General features: G+C 38.7%; 1 protein-coding gene across 1 annotated transcript in view; it reads right to left on the reverse strand.

Annotated features, from left to right (window-relative positions):
• Window positions 1-8643: 8643 nt before the first annotated feature.
• Window positions 8644-14319, reverse strand: part of SCIN (scinderin) — a 76649-nt gene continuing 70973 nt past the window's right edge. The window contains exons 14-16 of the mRNA XM_082692712.1: window positions 12997-13074; window positions 10763-10823; window positions 8644-9514 (exon numbers count right to left, since the gene is read on the reverse strand). Coding sequence (XP_082548838.1) covers window positions 9387-9514; window positions 10763-10823; window positions 12997-13074 — 267 coding nt within the window. The 3' untranslated portion in view covers window positions 8644-9386. The remainder of the gene's footprint in view (window positions 9515-10762; window positions 10824-12996; window positions 13075-14319) is intronic.

Here is a 14319-nt window from a genome sequence, read left to right on the forward strand (position 1 = left end):
TCTGAGAGTCAATTTCTCTCATTTTCTCACAGCCATTATCAAATCCATTATTCTCTTCCTGGCTTCATATTTCAAACATATCTGAATCCAGTCCCTCCTCACCAGCTCTGGCCTGGATTACTATCCAATCTCTTCACTGGCCTCTCCTTTCAGGTTTGCCATCCTCAGTCTCTTCTTGACTCAGCAGCCAAAGCTATCCTCTCAAAATGTGAGACAAATCATGTCACTTCACCGTATCTTACCCAGAGGAAAAATGAAAATACCACAATTTCTAGGCGATCTATGCTTCTACTACCTTTCTGCCTCATCTCCCGCACTTCTCCATCTCTCTCAATCCTCTCCAGCCACACTAGCCTCCCCACAAAGCCTTGAAAAAAAAACCAAGCAGCTTCTTTTCCCTCTGGTTGAAGACTCTGCTAGATCTGTCCAGAGATACATCCAGGATATTAGTCATTGGTCATGATTCTCCAGAAAAACAAATCCAGTAGGAGATATATGTGTGTGTGTGTGTGTGTGTGTATTTGTGTATAATTGAGAATTATTTTAAAGAAATTTGCTCATGTGATTCTGAAGGCTGAGAGGTCCCACAATACTCTGTCTACAAGCTGGGGACCCGGGAGAACCGGTGGTGTAAATTCCCATCTGAGTACCAAGCCCTGAGAACCAAGAGAGCTGATGGTGTACATCACAATCCTCGGGCAGAAAACTGGTATTTCAATTTAAGTGGTTAGACAGAGAAAGCAAATTCAACCTGCAGCCACATTTTTGTTCTATTCAGGCCCTCTACAGATTGGATAAGGCCCACCCATGCCGGGGAAGGCCAACTGCTTTACTCAGTCTACCGATTCAAATGCTAATCCCTGTGAGAAACAGCCCCACTGATAACGCAGAAACTATGTTGAACCAAGTATATCTCATGGCTGGGTCAATGGGACACAAAGTTTACCATCACAGACTCAACCCCTTACTTACTTCCTTTCGATCTCTGACCAAATGTCAGCTTAGAGAGGCCTTTCCTGTTCCCTCCATCTAACACGGAATCCTTCATCTCACAAATGCTATCCTCTCTGGCCTTAGTATTTTTTTTTTTTAACTTTTTAATTTATTTGACAGAAAGAGAGAGAGAGAGAAAGATCACAAGTAGGCAGAGAGGCAGGCAGAGAGAGAGGAGGAAGCAGGCTCCCTGCTGAGCAGAGATCAGAGGACCTCAGAGATCCCATGACCCTGAGATCATGACCTGAGCTGAAGGCAGGGGCTCAACCCACTGAGCCACCCAAGCGCCCTTCTGGCCTACTCTTTTTATAACACCTATTGCTACACAGCAGAAGACATATTTGAGAATTTGTTTCTTTTCTGTCTCTGTCCACTAAACTGTAGCTTCACTGAGAACAGGGTATCCTTAACTGTCTGCTCTCTGCTGTATCACCAGGTCAAGGATATACATGAGGATTGATTTATCTATCTGTATCTATATTATATATTATATTATATATAATAGATTTTATAGATATAAATCAATATAGATGTATAGATATAGATAGATATCATACATATATCAGATAGATAGACAGACAGATAAATATGCTAAGATATACATGCCAGGCTATCTTGGCATGTAGCAAATATATTATAAAAATCAATATATGATTGCACTCTGTTGAACCTCAAATTTAGAGGCTAGTATAAAATATTTCTAGAATGAGAACACAGCCACATTTGACCTGCCTAGAAGCACTATTCTTTTTCAAGCTAAAATAAAATTAAATATGACTATTTTTCAGTGTTTTGACCAACTAGTAAAGTCTGCCTTTATTAACATGGAGGAAGAGTGCCCTCTACTGTACTGTTTAGATATACGCAGTTCTAAAGTCTTAAAAAAAGGTCTTAATTTTTGTTTTAATCAGACAGAACATTGATTTAATTAATTTGAAGAGAGTTACAAATAGATAATGTCCATTCCTATTGCTTTAAAATAAAAATATGTGTCTACAGTAAATGGAGAATAAATCTTATGCTGTGGGCATGCAGATTTCTTGTACCGGGATAATTACTACCTCAAATTTGATTCAAGGCTAGAGTAGGACATGGAAAGAAATTTTAAGTCAAAGGCATGTTTGGCCATTATCAAATACTGAGTTTGAAAGATAAACAACGATCGTTTTTTCTGCTCCTGCATATAAAAATAATATAAGTATGCTCCCTGGTTAATGAAGAGGGCTCCAGAGCCTGAGAGAGCTGTGTTTGATTTGTAAAAGGCTCTACTAGGTCTCTACCCTTGCTGCATATTATAATCACCACGGAGCATTTAAAGGCTATTAATGCCCAGATCGCTTTCTTTTCTTTTCTTTTTTTTTTTTTTTAAGATTTTATTTATTTATTTGACAGTGAGAGAGAGATCATAAGTAGGCAGAGAGGCAGACAGACAGAGAGGAGGAAGCAGGCTCCCCGCTGAGCAGAGAACCTGATTCAGAGCTCAATCCCAGGACCCCAGGATCATGAACTGAGCTGAAGGAAGAGGCTTTACCCCACTGAGCCACCCAGGCACCCCCCCCCCAGATCACTTTCACCAAGAATACTTCTTTTTCAATCGTTGAGCTTTTTAGGTCTTTCTCTTATTAGAGTGGTTCTCCTTGAAGAGGCCATTGTGCTTCTCTATCTCCCCAGGGACTCTGCAAATGTCAGGGGGCATTTTCAGTTGGTTCACTGTTGGTAGAGGAGGAGAGTGCTACTGGTATGGGGTAAGTAGGGGCCAGGGACTCTACAAATCAACCTGTAATGCTCAACCCCTCCCCCCAACACTTAAAACAAAGGATTACAAAATGTCAATAGTGCCAAGGTTCAGAAGCCCTGCCTTATTACACTACTTATAACCCCCAATAAAATTTGGAAAAGATTAGAACAAACAACCGTATTTTGCTCCAGATCTTACTGAGAAACCTTTGTTTTCCTCTCTCAAATAGGATGTACATTTTTTGCAGATCGAGAAACGCCCATTCTACTCCTACTTCGTTGAGAGCTTTTATTATGAATGGTCATTGGATTTTATTAAATGCTTCACTGCATCTATTCAGATGTTCATATGGTTTTTCCTTTTTAGTCTGTTAATATGGAGGATTCTTGACACAGTCTTAAGTGTTAAGGTGGGCTCCATGACAAGCTTCTTCAATTTTTACATATTGTTGGATCCAGTTTGATATATTTTAAAGGTTTTGGTATCTATGTTTTGAGAAATGCTGGTATGTAGTTTTTCTTTCTTATAATCTGCTTCTTTTGGGTATCAAGATAATATTGGCCTCATCAACGAATCAGGAAGTGCTTTCTCCTTTTTCTTTTTATCATCTTTTAGTGTGTATGTAGAATTGGTTTTTATTGCTTTCTTAAATGTTTGATAGAAGTCACCAGTGAAGCTAAATAAGGCAAACGGAGAAAGACAACTATCATATAATCTCCCTAATATGAGGAAGTGGAGATGTAACATTGGGGGCTTTGGAGGGTAGGAAAAGAATAAATGAAACAAGATGGGATTGGGAGGGAGACAAACCATAAGAGACTCTTAATCTCACAAAACAAACTGAGGGTTGCTGGGGGAAAAGGGGTCGGGAGATGGGGGTGGGGTTATGGACATTGGGGAAGGTATGTACTATGGTGAGTGCTGTGAAGTGTGTAAACCTAGAAATTCACAGACCTGTACCCCTGAGGCAAATAATACATTATATGTTTATTAAAAAATAAAAAAATTAAAAACAAATAAAAATATGCAAATCTGCAAAAAAAAAAAAAAAGAAGAAGAAGAAGAAGAAGAAGTCACCAGTGAAGTCCAATTAAGCCTAGGCTTTTTTCTGCTAGGAAATGTAACTATGAATTCAATTTCTTTAGCATGTGCACATTTTGCTACATAGGTGGCTGGAATACTTTGAGTTAACCTGACTAGTCTGTCTCCCAAGGAATTTGCCTGTTCATCAATGTCAAATTTATAAGCATGAAATTATGTCTCTTTTTTTTTTAGTGTCCATATGTTCTATGGGCTCTTTTTGTCTGATATTAGGAATTCATATTTCTTCCCTTTTTCTGGAAGAGTCCATATTAGTCATTCCCATCTCCCTGCTTTCTTTGGGTTTAATTTGCTCTTCTTTCAGTTTCTTAAGATGGAAGCTTACATCATTGACTTAAGGCTTTTCCATTTATGTTACATTAACATTTAATGTTATAAATTTCCTTTTAAATACTGAGTTAGCCAAGAATTTGATAGTCTGCATTCCAATTTTCACTGAAATACAAATAGTTTCTCATTTCCCTTGGGATTTCTCCTTTCATCCAAAGATTTGGAGATAAGCCAGATATCTCCCTGTCATTCACATCCTGTTTAATTCCACTATGGTTAGAGACCATCGTATGATTTTTTCAATTCCTTGTATTTGTGGAAATTTCTTTTATGGTTCAGCGTATTATTTTCTGTCTTGCTGAATATTTTAAATGTCCTTGCAAAGCAAATATGCATGCTGCTATTACTGGTCGCATGTTCAGTACGTATTAATCAGGTTAAGCTAGTTGAGAACGTTGTTTGAGAACTCCATGTTCTTACCGATTCTCCTCTCACTCTAGTAGCTGTTGAGAGATGATTTCCCTATTGAGATGTAATTCCATGTTTTCTTCTGGTTTTTTTTTTTTCATAGTTTCCTTTTCAGTTTAACTTTTTGAACCATATAGACTTTATCTAGGCACATATATGAAAATGTGGATCCAACTTTACTTTTTATTCTATCAGCATCAAAGTAGCTTATCATTAATATTTTAGGTAATATGGTAAGATGGTATTTGAGAGAAAATTATGCTAGATAATTTGCAAAATACATAGCATAGCTTAAAAATATCTAATGTAAGTCTTTAAAACTAAAAGGGAAGAAATCATAGTGGAGAATAAAGACAGCGAGAAAAGTTTCAATAATACATTTTGAACTACAACATATGCATCCTGTATATATAAAATGAATACTATTATTCTTTATTTTGACTAGAATTCCATCTCTCTGAATAATTTGTCCAATGTGGAGGTTATTTTGAAACCAATTTTCTAGTGGTCTTGCAAAATAAAACAAATGGTAAGATAAAATAGTAGCTCATTTTACATAGGTTCCTCATTTTCCAGCCTTTCGCTCAAAGTTAATGTCGCAGTCTGATTTCTTATTTGAAATTTCTGATATCGAGGTGCCTGGGTGGCTCAGTTGGTTAAGCATCTGTCTTCAGCTCAGATCATGATCCCAAGGTCCTGGGATGGAGCCCCATGTCGGGGGTGGGGGGGTCCCCTGCTCAGCAGGGCGTCTGTTTCTCCCTCTCCCTCTGCCCCTTACCCCCTTCTCAGGCTCTCTTGCTCTTTAGCTCTATCAAATAAATAAATAAAATCTTAAAAATCATTAAAATTCCCAAGATGTGCTACTTCTGACTAGAATATTATTTCTTTTTTTTTTTAAAGATTTTATTTATTTATTTGATAGACGGAGATCACAAGTAGGCAGAGAAGCAGGCAGAGGGGGGGGGAAGCAGGCTCCCCGCTGAGCAGAGATCCCTGGGATCATGACCTGAGCCGAAGGCAGAGGCTTTAACCCACTGAGCCACCCAGGCACCCCTTAGAATATTATTTCTGGTTAGCACATGGTTTTCCTGAATTCACTAAATTTTGTTTTCTAGTCACACATTTCATACAAAAAGGAGTGTGTTATATTATTTGAAGTAAGGAAAGGTCTGTAAAAGCACTAGTCACTGAGGACCAGCTATATTTTTTTGTTTTTTCATCCCAAAAATCTTTGAGGAAAATAAAAAAGAAGAAATCTAAAGTTCATTTTAAAAATTAATAAGCAATAACTCCATTCAAGAAAAATAGAAAGTTATGAAACTTCTCTATCTTAAGCTGTATAAAACTGCATTTTAAATCCAGAAGATGAATTTCTGTGAGGATTTACATAAAATCTGAGTTTTAAAATGATACAGTATCATGGAATAACCACCCTTCTATAATCCACCAATCGCCTTTTTAGAAGTAGATGGTTCCCCTCCCCTCATAATAATTTTACATGATTTGCAGGTGTTTCTTCAAGCCATAACAGCTTTAGGTATGAAACTCAAAACCAGCAACTGCCTAGCTCACCCTTTCTAGGTAATTTTTATAAATCATCTTATTCCCATCTCCCCACCGGCTGCCCACCACTTTCCTAAATGTCAGGTTTGTAAGTCTTCTTGACACAGAAGCCGTGGTTGCTGGTAATTTCTGCAGCCACCTCCAGTGTTGGAGCTGGGCACCAAGACATCCATCCTCCCCACAATGCTTGCTCTGACCACCTGGCTGGCTCCTTCGTGGTCACCATCTCTGCCTCTGAAGACTTGGGTTTGGGTTTAGGAAAGCAATCTCTTCATAGCTCAGGCTTAAAACAGCAGTTCTGCTTAAGATGAATTTGTTCTAGTTCAGTGGTGACAGGAAAGAACCCTAAGGGATCTCCCTGCTTCTTCAGAATTCAGGCGTGACAAAATGAAGCCATTCTATCAGACATGCTCCCAACGCCTGTGTTCTTGGGATTCCCTCAGACTGGCTGCGATCACAAGGTCCATTCCTTCCCTGTCGAGTCCAGGTTTTGTTATCATCTACCCCAAAAGACCTTCTATAACCACTCTATTAAAATTGTACTCTGCCCCACTCTTGCCTAATATTTCCTGTTCTCCCTCCCTACACATCTTTCCTCCATAGAAGTTACATTCTGATATATTTTACATTCTAGTCCCCGCTATCCACAGGGGATACATTCCAAGATCCCCAGCGGATGCCTGAAACTAAGGTTAGTACAGAGCCCTATACATGGTATTTTTTCCTATACGTGCATAGCTCTTGTTGAGGTTTAATTTATAAATTAGTACTTAGGAGCAATTAACAATAACAACAAAATAGAACGATTATAATATCCTGTAATAGAAGTTGTGTGAATGTGGGCTTTCTCTCTCTCACAAAGTCTTATTGCACAGTCTTATTCTTCCTGGGGTGAAATGCCTGTGGGACGCAACAATAAATGGATGAACCATTGTGTCATAGCGTTAGGTTACTATGGGCCTTCTGAGCTTACCTCAGGAGGATCATCTGCTTCCAGATCACAATGGACCGAGGTTAATGGAAACCAAGGAAAGCAAGACTGAGGGTAAGTGGGAACAACTGTATCTACTTATTGCCTTTGTTTTTGTTAGCTTCTTCCCTGGACTATAAACTCCATGACAGTTAGGATTTTGTCCTTTTTATTCATGTTGGATCCCAAGTGCTCAGAATAGTGAGTGCCCCACACCCAGTAGATGCCCAATAAAAAGATTTACTGACTGAACAGTCTTTAGAAGTGCAGCTTCTCGGGCGCCTGGGTGGCTCAGTGGGTTAAGCCGCTGCCTTCGGCTCAGGTCATGATCTCAGGGTCCTGGGATCGAGTCCCGCATCGGGCTCTCTGCTCAGCAGGGAGCCTGCTTCCTCCTCTCTCTCTCTGCTTGCCTCTCTGCCTACTTGTGATCTCTCTCTGTCAAATAAATAAATAAAATCTTTAAAAAAAAAAAAAAAAAAAGAAGTGCAGCTTCTCGCGGCTTCCTCACCACTCACACAAGCTGTGGGTCCCCGCATGACCGTTCGCTTTTCTGCCACAATGGTACGGGGCTCGATTCTGCTTGCCATGACCATGCTGGGACCCTGTGTGGAGCACAGCCATCCTTCATCCCCCAGAGACAGTGTGAGAATTCCTCAGATCGTTCCTTGGCTCTGAGTCCCCTTTCCATGGAAATGTGACTCCTGCTTCTCCACGAGTCACCTCCTAGCCTACTGCCAAAGTTCGTTTCTGCTTTACTAGTGCTCCTCCTTCTGGCCCAACTCCTATCTTCTGGGGTCTGTTAAATCATTTAAACAAGGAGGCCATTAGACTGAGTCGTGCCTCTAATGCTGCGGAGACCTATGTCGGCAAACCAAAATCTAACCCTACAGATGCCTCAAGGTTACAAAATCAAAACCTGAGGACAACCCTCGCAAACAGCCAACTGGGCGTTCAGCCTAGCCAATCAAGAATTTCCTTACTTTGGGACGCCTGGGTGGCTCAGTCAGTTAAGTGTCTGCCTTCGGCTCAGGTCATGATCCCAGGGTCATGGGACTGAGTCCTGCGTGCAGCTCTCTGTGCAGCAGAGAGCCTACTTCTCCCCTGCCTGCTGCTCCCCCTGCTTGAGTTTGCTTGCACTTTCTCGCTTTCTGACAAATAAATAAATAAAATCTTTAAAAAATAATTTCCTTACTTTGCTTTTTCTCTAGAAAATTCTTTCCCTGCACTCCTGCTGGTAGAAGGCTCCTAACTGCTTTTAGTTTGGCACTGCCCAATCCAAATTGATTTTTGTTCAGATAAACTCTTGAAATGTTTAATACACCTCAGTTCATCTTTAACAGGACCCAGATTTCATATGCACTGATATTTAAAATCTTTCATAATTATGTAACCTTGGAAAAGTTGTTTAATTTTGACTACTTAATGAGGATGAATTAAGAAATATTAAATTCGTATTTATTTATGCATAAAAGTATTTAACCTTAAAACTAATTGTGTCATTAACTCACATGTCATATTTAAATAAAATGTCACAACAGAAAACCTTTCCAAAAGAGATGCATTTTAATGATGAAAGACAGCATTAATGAATTTTTTCTTATGTAACCTTTGTGGTATTAAACGTGTACTGTCAAATACATATATCTAACCAGATGAGACTGTAATTATTTTGTCATGAAAAAGCTGTGATTTCAAAGGCTTTTAAAAAGGCAAAAATGGTAAAGTTACTCTTAGAAGATGATACTTAGGAGTGAATGGTATCAGAGTCACACTGGCAGAAGAAGGCAGATAACAAACATTTAAACCATCTTAACATAAACCTCATTGCAAATATACAATTCTTTTGAACACAGCACATGGGAAGGAGAAAAACCTTCAAGGCATTATGGCTTACATCTCTGGCATATAAAGAACTAGTTTGGTTAAAGTTTCCTGAATTATAAAATTCCCTGATAAACTCCCCTAGACTATGCATAGCTTTTCAAACCTTTAAAAGGTCATATAAAAAGATACAAATGAGTTTTCAGCAGAGCTAATATTGGTCTGTAACAAAAATTACTTTAGGTTATTTCAAAATACTGACATAAGAAAATTCTAGTTTAGAAAGAATTCCAAACCAATACAAGGCATTAAAAAATCGTCATAGGGCTGAGGTTAATTTTCTAAAGTCAAATAAACAAAAAACCTTTCTTCCCCTCAAAATAGCAATGGGACAGTGGCTCCAAAATATTTGTGGGTTTTTTTATTGTTTTTTTTTTTTTTTTTTTCCTATTAAAAACCCGTTTACCACCTTCTGGAATCCCAGCCCAGGAACCAGCCGGTAAATGTGGGTGGTTCATGGCCCTGTTTTACGATGACTATTGGTGTCCTCTTGTCTCTTCCAGAAGGGTCTGTCTCAAGATACATTTTGGCTATAAAGAATTGAAAGATAAACATATTCAGTTAGTTGTTTTTTTTTTTTTAATTATTTACATTCAGTTTAATTAACATATACTTTATTACTAGTTCCAGAGGTAGAATTGATCAATTGCATTTAAACACCCAGTACCATTACCTCAAATGCCCTCCCTGATGCCCATCAGCCAGTTACCCCACTCCCCACCTACCTCCCCTCCAGCAACCCTCTCTTTGTTCCTTATAGTTAAGGGTCTCTTATGGTTTGCTTCCCTCTCTGTTTTCCTCTTATTTTATTTTTCCTTCCTTTCCTCTGTGTTCATCTGTTTTTTTTTTTCTTAAATTCTACATATGACTTATCATATGGTATTTGTCTTTCTCTGACTTATTTCAGTCTTAAGTCTTCTGACCTAGAAGAATACACTCTAGCTCCCTTCATGTTGTTGCAAATGGTAAGATTTCATTTTTTGATGGTTGAGTAGTACTCCATTATATATATGCATATATATACATATATATGTCCCACATCTCCTTTATCCACTCATCTGTCTACGGACCTCCGAGCTCTTTGCACGGTTTGGCTATTGCGCACATTGTTGCTATAAACATTGAGGTGGTTATGCCCCTTCCAATCTCTATATATGTATCCTTTGGATAAATACCTAGTAGAGCAGTTGCTGGGTCATAGGGTCACTTAGTTTTGATTAAACTAAAGTAACTATGGAATGAAAAGTCTCTCAATAAAAATAATGAGTCAAATTTTCATTGCCCTGAAGAGCCAAATACTGTTCCATACGAACAATTCCTTATTGATTTCTCTCATCTGCCATGGATTGCACATAAAGTCTAATGATTGCCTAAAAAGATTTCAAACTTTATAGAATTATCCTTATGGCATAATTATTCTTGTACATTTTAAAAATAAAAAATTGTCCCAGAAAGAGCAGCATTACTCAAAAAGAATTTTTTTTAAAAAAATCTAGGTTATCATAGTTACAGAGGTTTTACTAGTTCTATAATAAAGTGTATTTGAAGTTTGTAGAATAAATTGATGTAATTATGTTCTAAATTAGGTAACACAACATTATTCTTATTCTGAAATTCTTCAGTTCAAAAAAATTCCATTACACTTCAGTTCAGAAAGCTTATTAGATTCTGCCTGGTTTTAATATGTGATTTTGAAGAATGTGGGGAAAAGAGCAGTCAGGAACTTCATAATAAGCACTCAGGGTAAATGCCATCATTGTCCGTGGGATCTCGCTTACCAGACTTCAGAGATTCTGTCCTCTCGACTTCATTGGCGTCTTTGCCGATCCAAATAAAAATCTGAAAAACGAAACAATAATACGTACTGTTTGGGGAGTGTTGGCTCGGTGCAAGCCCTATACCAAGAGCTTCTCCCACATGGCTCAATTCATCTTCCCAGCAAGCCCCCAAGTTAGGGACGTGGAGAAGGAGGTACAGGGAAGGTGGTCCATCACTTTCCCAATGTTTGCATTTACTGGGAGATACTCGAAACTGATATCCAGCCAGTTTGGCTCCAGAATTCACATCCTGATATTTCAGGTTTATATAGTATTTTCTAGTTCATACACTTGCTCAAAACAATACATTGGCTGTTTTCTGCAGCCGCCCCTTTAAGGTATGTATGTAAGGCAGTCGTTATCCCCATATTATTTTTCTCCTGCAGGGACCTCAGCCTCCCTTGCAAAGCCTCTGCCTTAAGCCTGTAATGTACACCTAAAACTGTATCTTCTAACACTTTGGTAAAAGTGCTACAATGTTTAGTATTTAAATATTGAGGTTTTTAAAATTTTTTGAGTTTTTTTTTAAAAAAAACTGATATAATTACGTATTCTGTATGTATCCTTCTTGTCAAATGCATAGGTTGTGAACTTCAATGCTGAAAATTCTTTTGAATTACCTTAATTTATTTTTAAACATTTTATTTATTTATTTGAGAGGTGGGGGAACTGGCACATGAGAGAGCAAGCATACCCAAGAGCTTGGGGAGGGCCAGAAGCAGGCTCCCTGCTGAGCAGAGATTCCTGATTTTGGGGCGGGTGGGGAGGTGCAGCTGCTCAATCCCAGGACCCTGGGATCATGACCTGAGCCAAAGGCAGACACTTAACCAACTAAGCCATCCATGTGCTCCTTATTTTATGATTCTTTTTAAAAAAGATTTATTATTATTACTTTTTTTAAAAGAAGATTTTATTTATTTATTTGTCAGAGAGAGAGAGAGAGCACGAGAGCGAGCACAGGTAGACAGAGAGGCAGGCAGAGGCAGAGGGAGAAGCAGGCTCCCCACTGAGCAGAGAGCCCGATGCGGGGCTCGATCCCAGGACCCTGGAATGATGACCTGAGCTGAAGGCAGAGGCTTTAACCCACTGAGCCACCCAAGTGCCCCTATTTTATAATTCTTTTTAAAAAAATTATATATATATATATATATATATTTTAAGATTTTATTTATTTATTTGACAGAGATCACAAGTAGGCAGAGAGGCAGGCAGAGAGAAAGGGAGAAGCAGGCTCCCCACTGAGCAGAGAGCCAGATCTGGGGCTCCATCCCAGAGCCCTGAGATCATGACCTGAGCCAAAGGCAGAGGCTTAACCCACTGAGCCCCTCAGGCGCCCCCTCTTATAATTCTTAACACACAAAGATGTTTTTATTGACATGATGTTTTAAATTTCATATCTACAACTATGTGATCCATTCACCTGGGGACAATCTGTGACTAGATTCCAAATTCTAACATGTTAATTCTAGACCAGGAAGATAAGGGATAATATAACCAAATGATGTTAGCAATTAAGAACAGACCTAGAAGTTTTTACTTACTGATGTTGACTCTAAGAGTAGGCCTAATTCAGATGCAGGTATCATAGTTGTTCCATACATTTTAGTCCCTAATATATCTATTTTTCCCTTCTATTATTATCAGTTTACACAAAGGCTAAACAACAACAAAACCCCAACTATCAGATACGGCATGCCAAATCCCCATTCATTTCCTCCCAAATAAAGCCACACATAACAGCAACATATTTTCTATATAGAGTCACGACTATTCTGTATCTGTTTCTTCCCCAGGGGAAAGGTCCCCTATGATGACTCCTTGTAGGATTTCAAGAAAAACTCTAAATCTTTGACTTTGCCGTGGTACTGTACCCCCAAGGCATTGTACCCACGAATACATTTGCTACTTAAATGAATGGATGAATGCATGAAGAAATTAGGAGTGAATGAATTTTACACATAAATGAAAAATAGAACTTTTATGCCTAAAACTACACAGCCCCAGACGGTAGCATGGAATTTTTTCCACATTTGGAAATCAATTTGCCACAGGTATCAGTTTTATTTTTTGCCAAACTGTGTTGAGTCTTTCTAAAATGTTGCCTAAACTCACAAGTCCATTTATTATTAGACTTGCCATTTTTCAAAGCCGGTTTTGCCAGCTCCCAAGTATAAACACACCAATTATGATTTTACCTGTTCCCAAGCATCTAGTAACATGACATCATCTTCTGCTAAATCGTCCTGGGTGAACTCTCCTGGAACCTCTTCAATCTGAAATGTTTGAAAAAGCCTTAGGATCAAACAGTAAAGCAATAATTTTTCTAATATATAGGGAACCAATGCATTATATTATTTTAAAACACCATAAAAATAAAGCTTGGTAGCCATGTTTTTGTTCTTTCTGGGTAATAAATATTTAGGTAATTATTTGTTTGTTTAATCGTCTCTCACAAGCTGACGGAATCTGATCTGGGAAGCACAGTGCTTATGACAAACGTGACACTGGAATGCCTCAGGGAGTCTATAGTCCGTTTGACCACAGTTCCACTGTCAGTCCCTTGTGACAAGCTGCTTCACAGATCTCCGTTGCCTTCCTAGTCCTTAAAGACATTTGAACTTATGGTCTAAGTATTCAGTTGCCTTTTATTTTGTAGGTCAAGATTATTTTAATAAAATCAATAGGTCTGGTCATTTTCAAAATCAACAGTTCTTTTTTTTTTTTTTTTTTAAGATTTTATTTATGTATTTGACAGAGAGAGAAAGAGAGCCCAAGTAGGGGGAATGCGTGGCAGAGAGAGAGGAAGAAGCAGGTTTCCTGCTGAGCAGAGAGCCTGATGTGGGGCTCCATCCCAGGCCTCCAAGACTATGACCTGAGCTGAAGACAGATGCCCAACCGACTGAGCCGTCCAGGCGCTGCCTAAATCAACAATTTTTGACACAATGATATTCCATATGCAAAGTTTTATTATTATTATTATTTTAAATGTGTTAAATCATGTTCTCTGTAGTTAATTTTAAAGTTTGCTAGGGAGGGTTAGTTTAATGCACACACTACCAGTGGGCAGGTATGAATCCAAAGTTCCAAATTTTTAAGGGATTCTGGATAACGAAGCCCCTGACCCTTAGGAAGGTATGGTAGACAGGGCTATAATTCATAACTCTTCACTTCTTCCCTCTGCTGTGTGACTCTGTAGTACAGTAGAGTAAGTGGAGATAGTCTTGGCCTTGGCCATGTCTTATCAGCAAATGTGACTCTTCAGGGACCCTCTTGTGCTCCTGGGCTCAGTCATGGGAAAAACAGGCACGGATCCAACCTGTAGTCCAAAGGAGAACCTTCCAGCTGGGCCAGGCCTAGATAAACTTGGTCCCAGGCAACCTGCAGCCTTCTGACCTTAATACATATTTATTGTAACCTGATGAAACTTTGAGACTGTTATATAAAATACAGACAAAAACTACTTACAGAAGGCAAAAACTTAGTTTATATTATCTTTTTTACAGAATATTTATCAATCA

The sequence above is a fragment of the Mustela nivalis genome, assembly GCF_964662115.1.
Source record: "Mustela nivalis genome assembly, chromosome: 12".
In the NCBI taxonomy this organism is placed as follows: Eukaryota; Metazoa; Chordata; class Mammalia; order Carnivora; family Mustelidae; genus Mustela; species Mustela nivalis.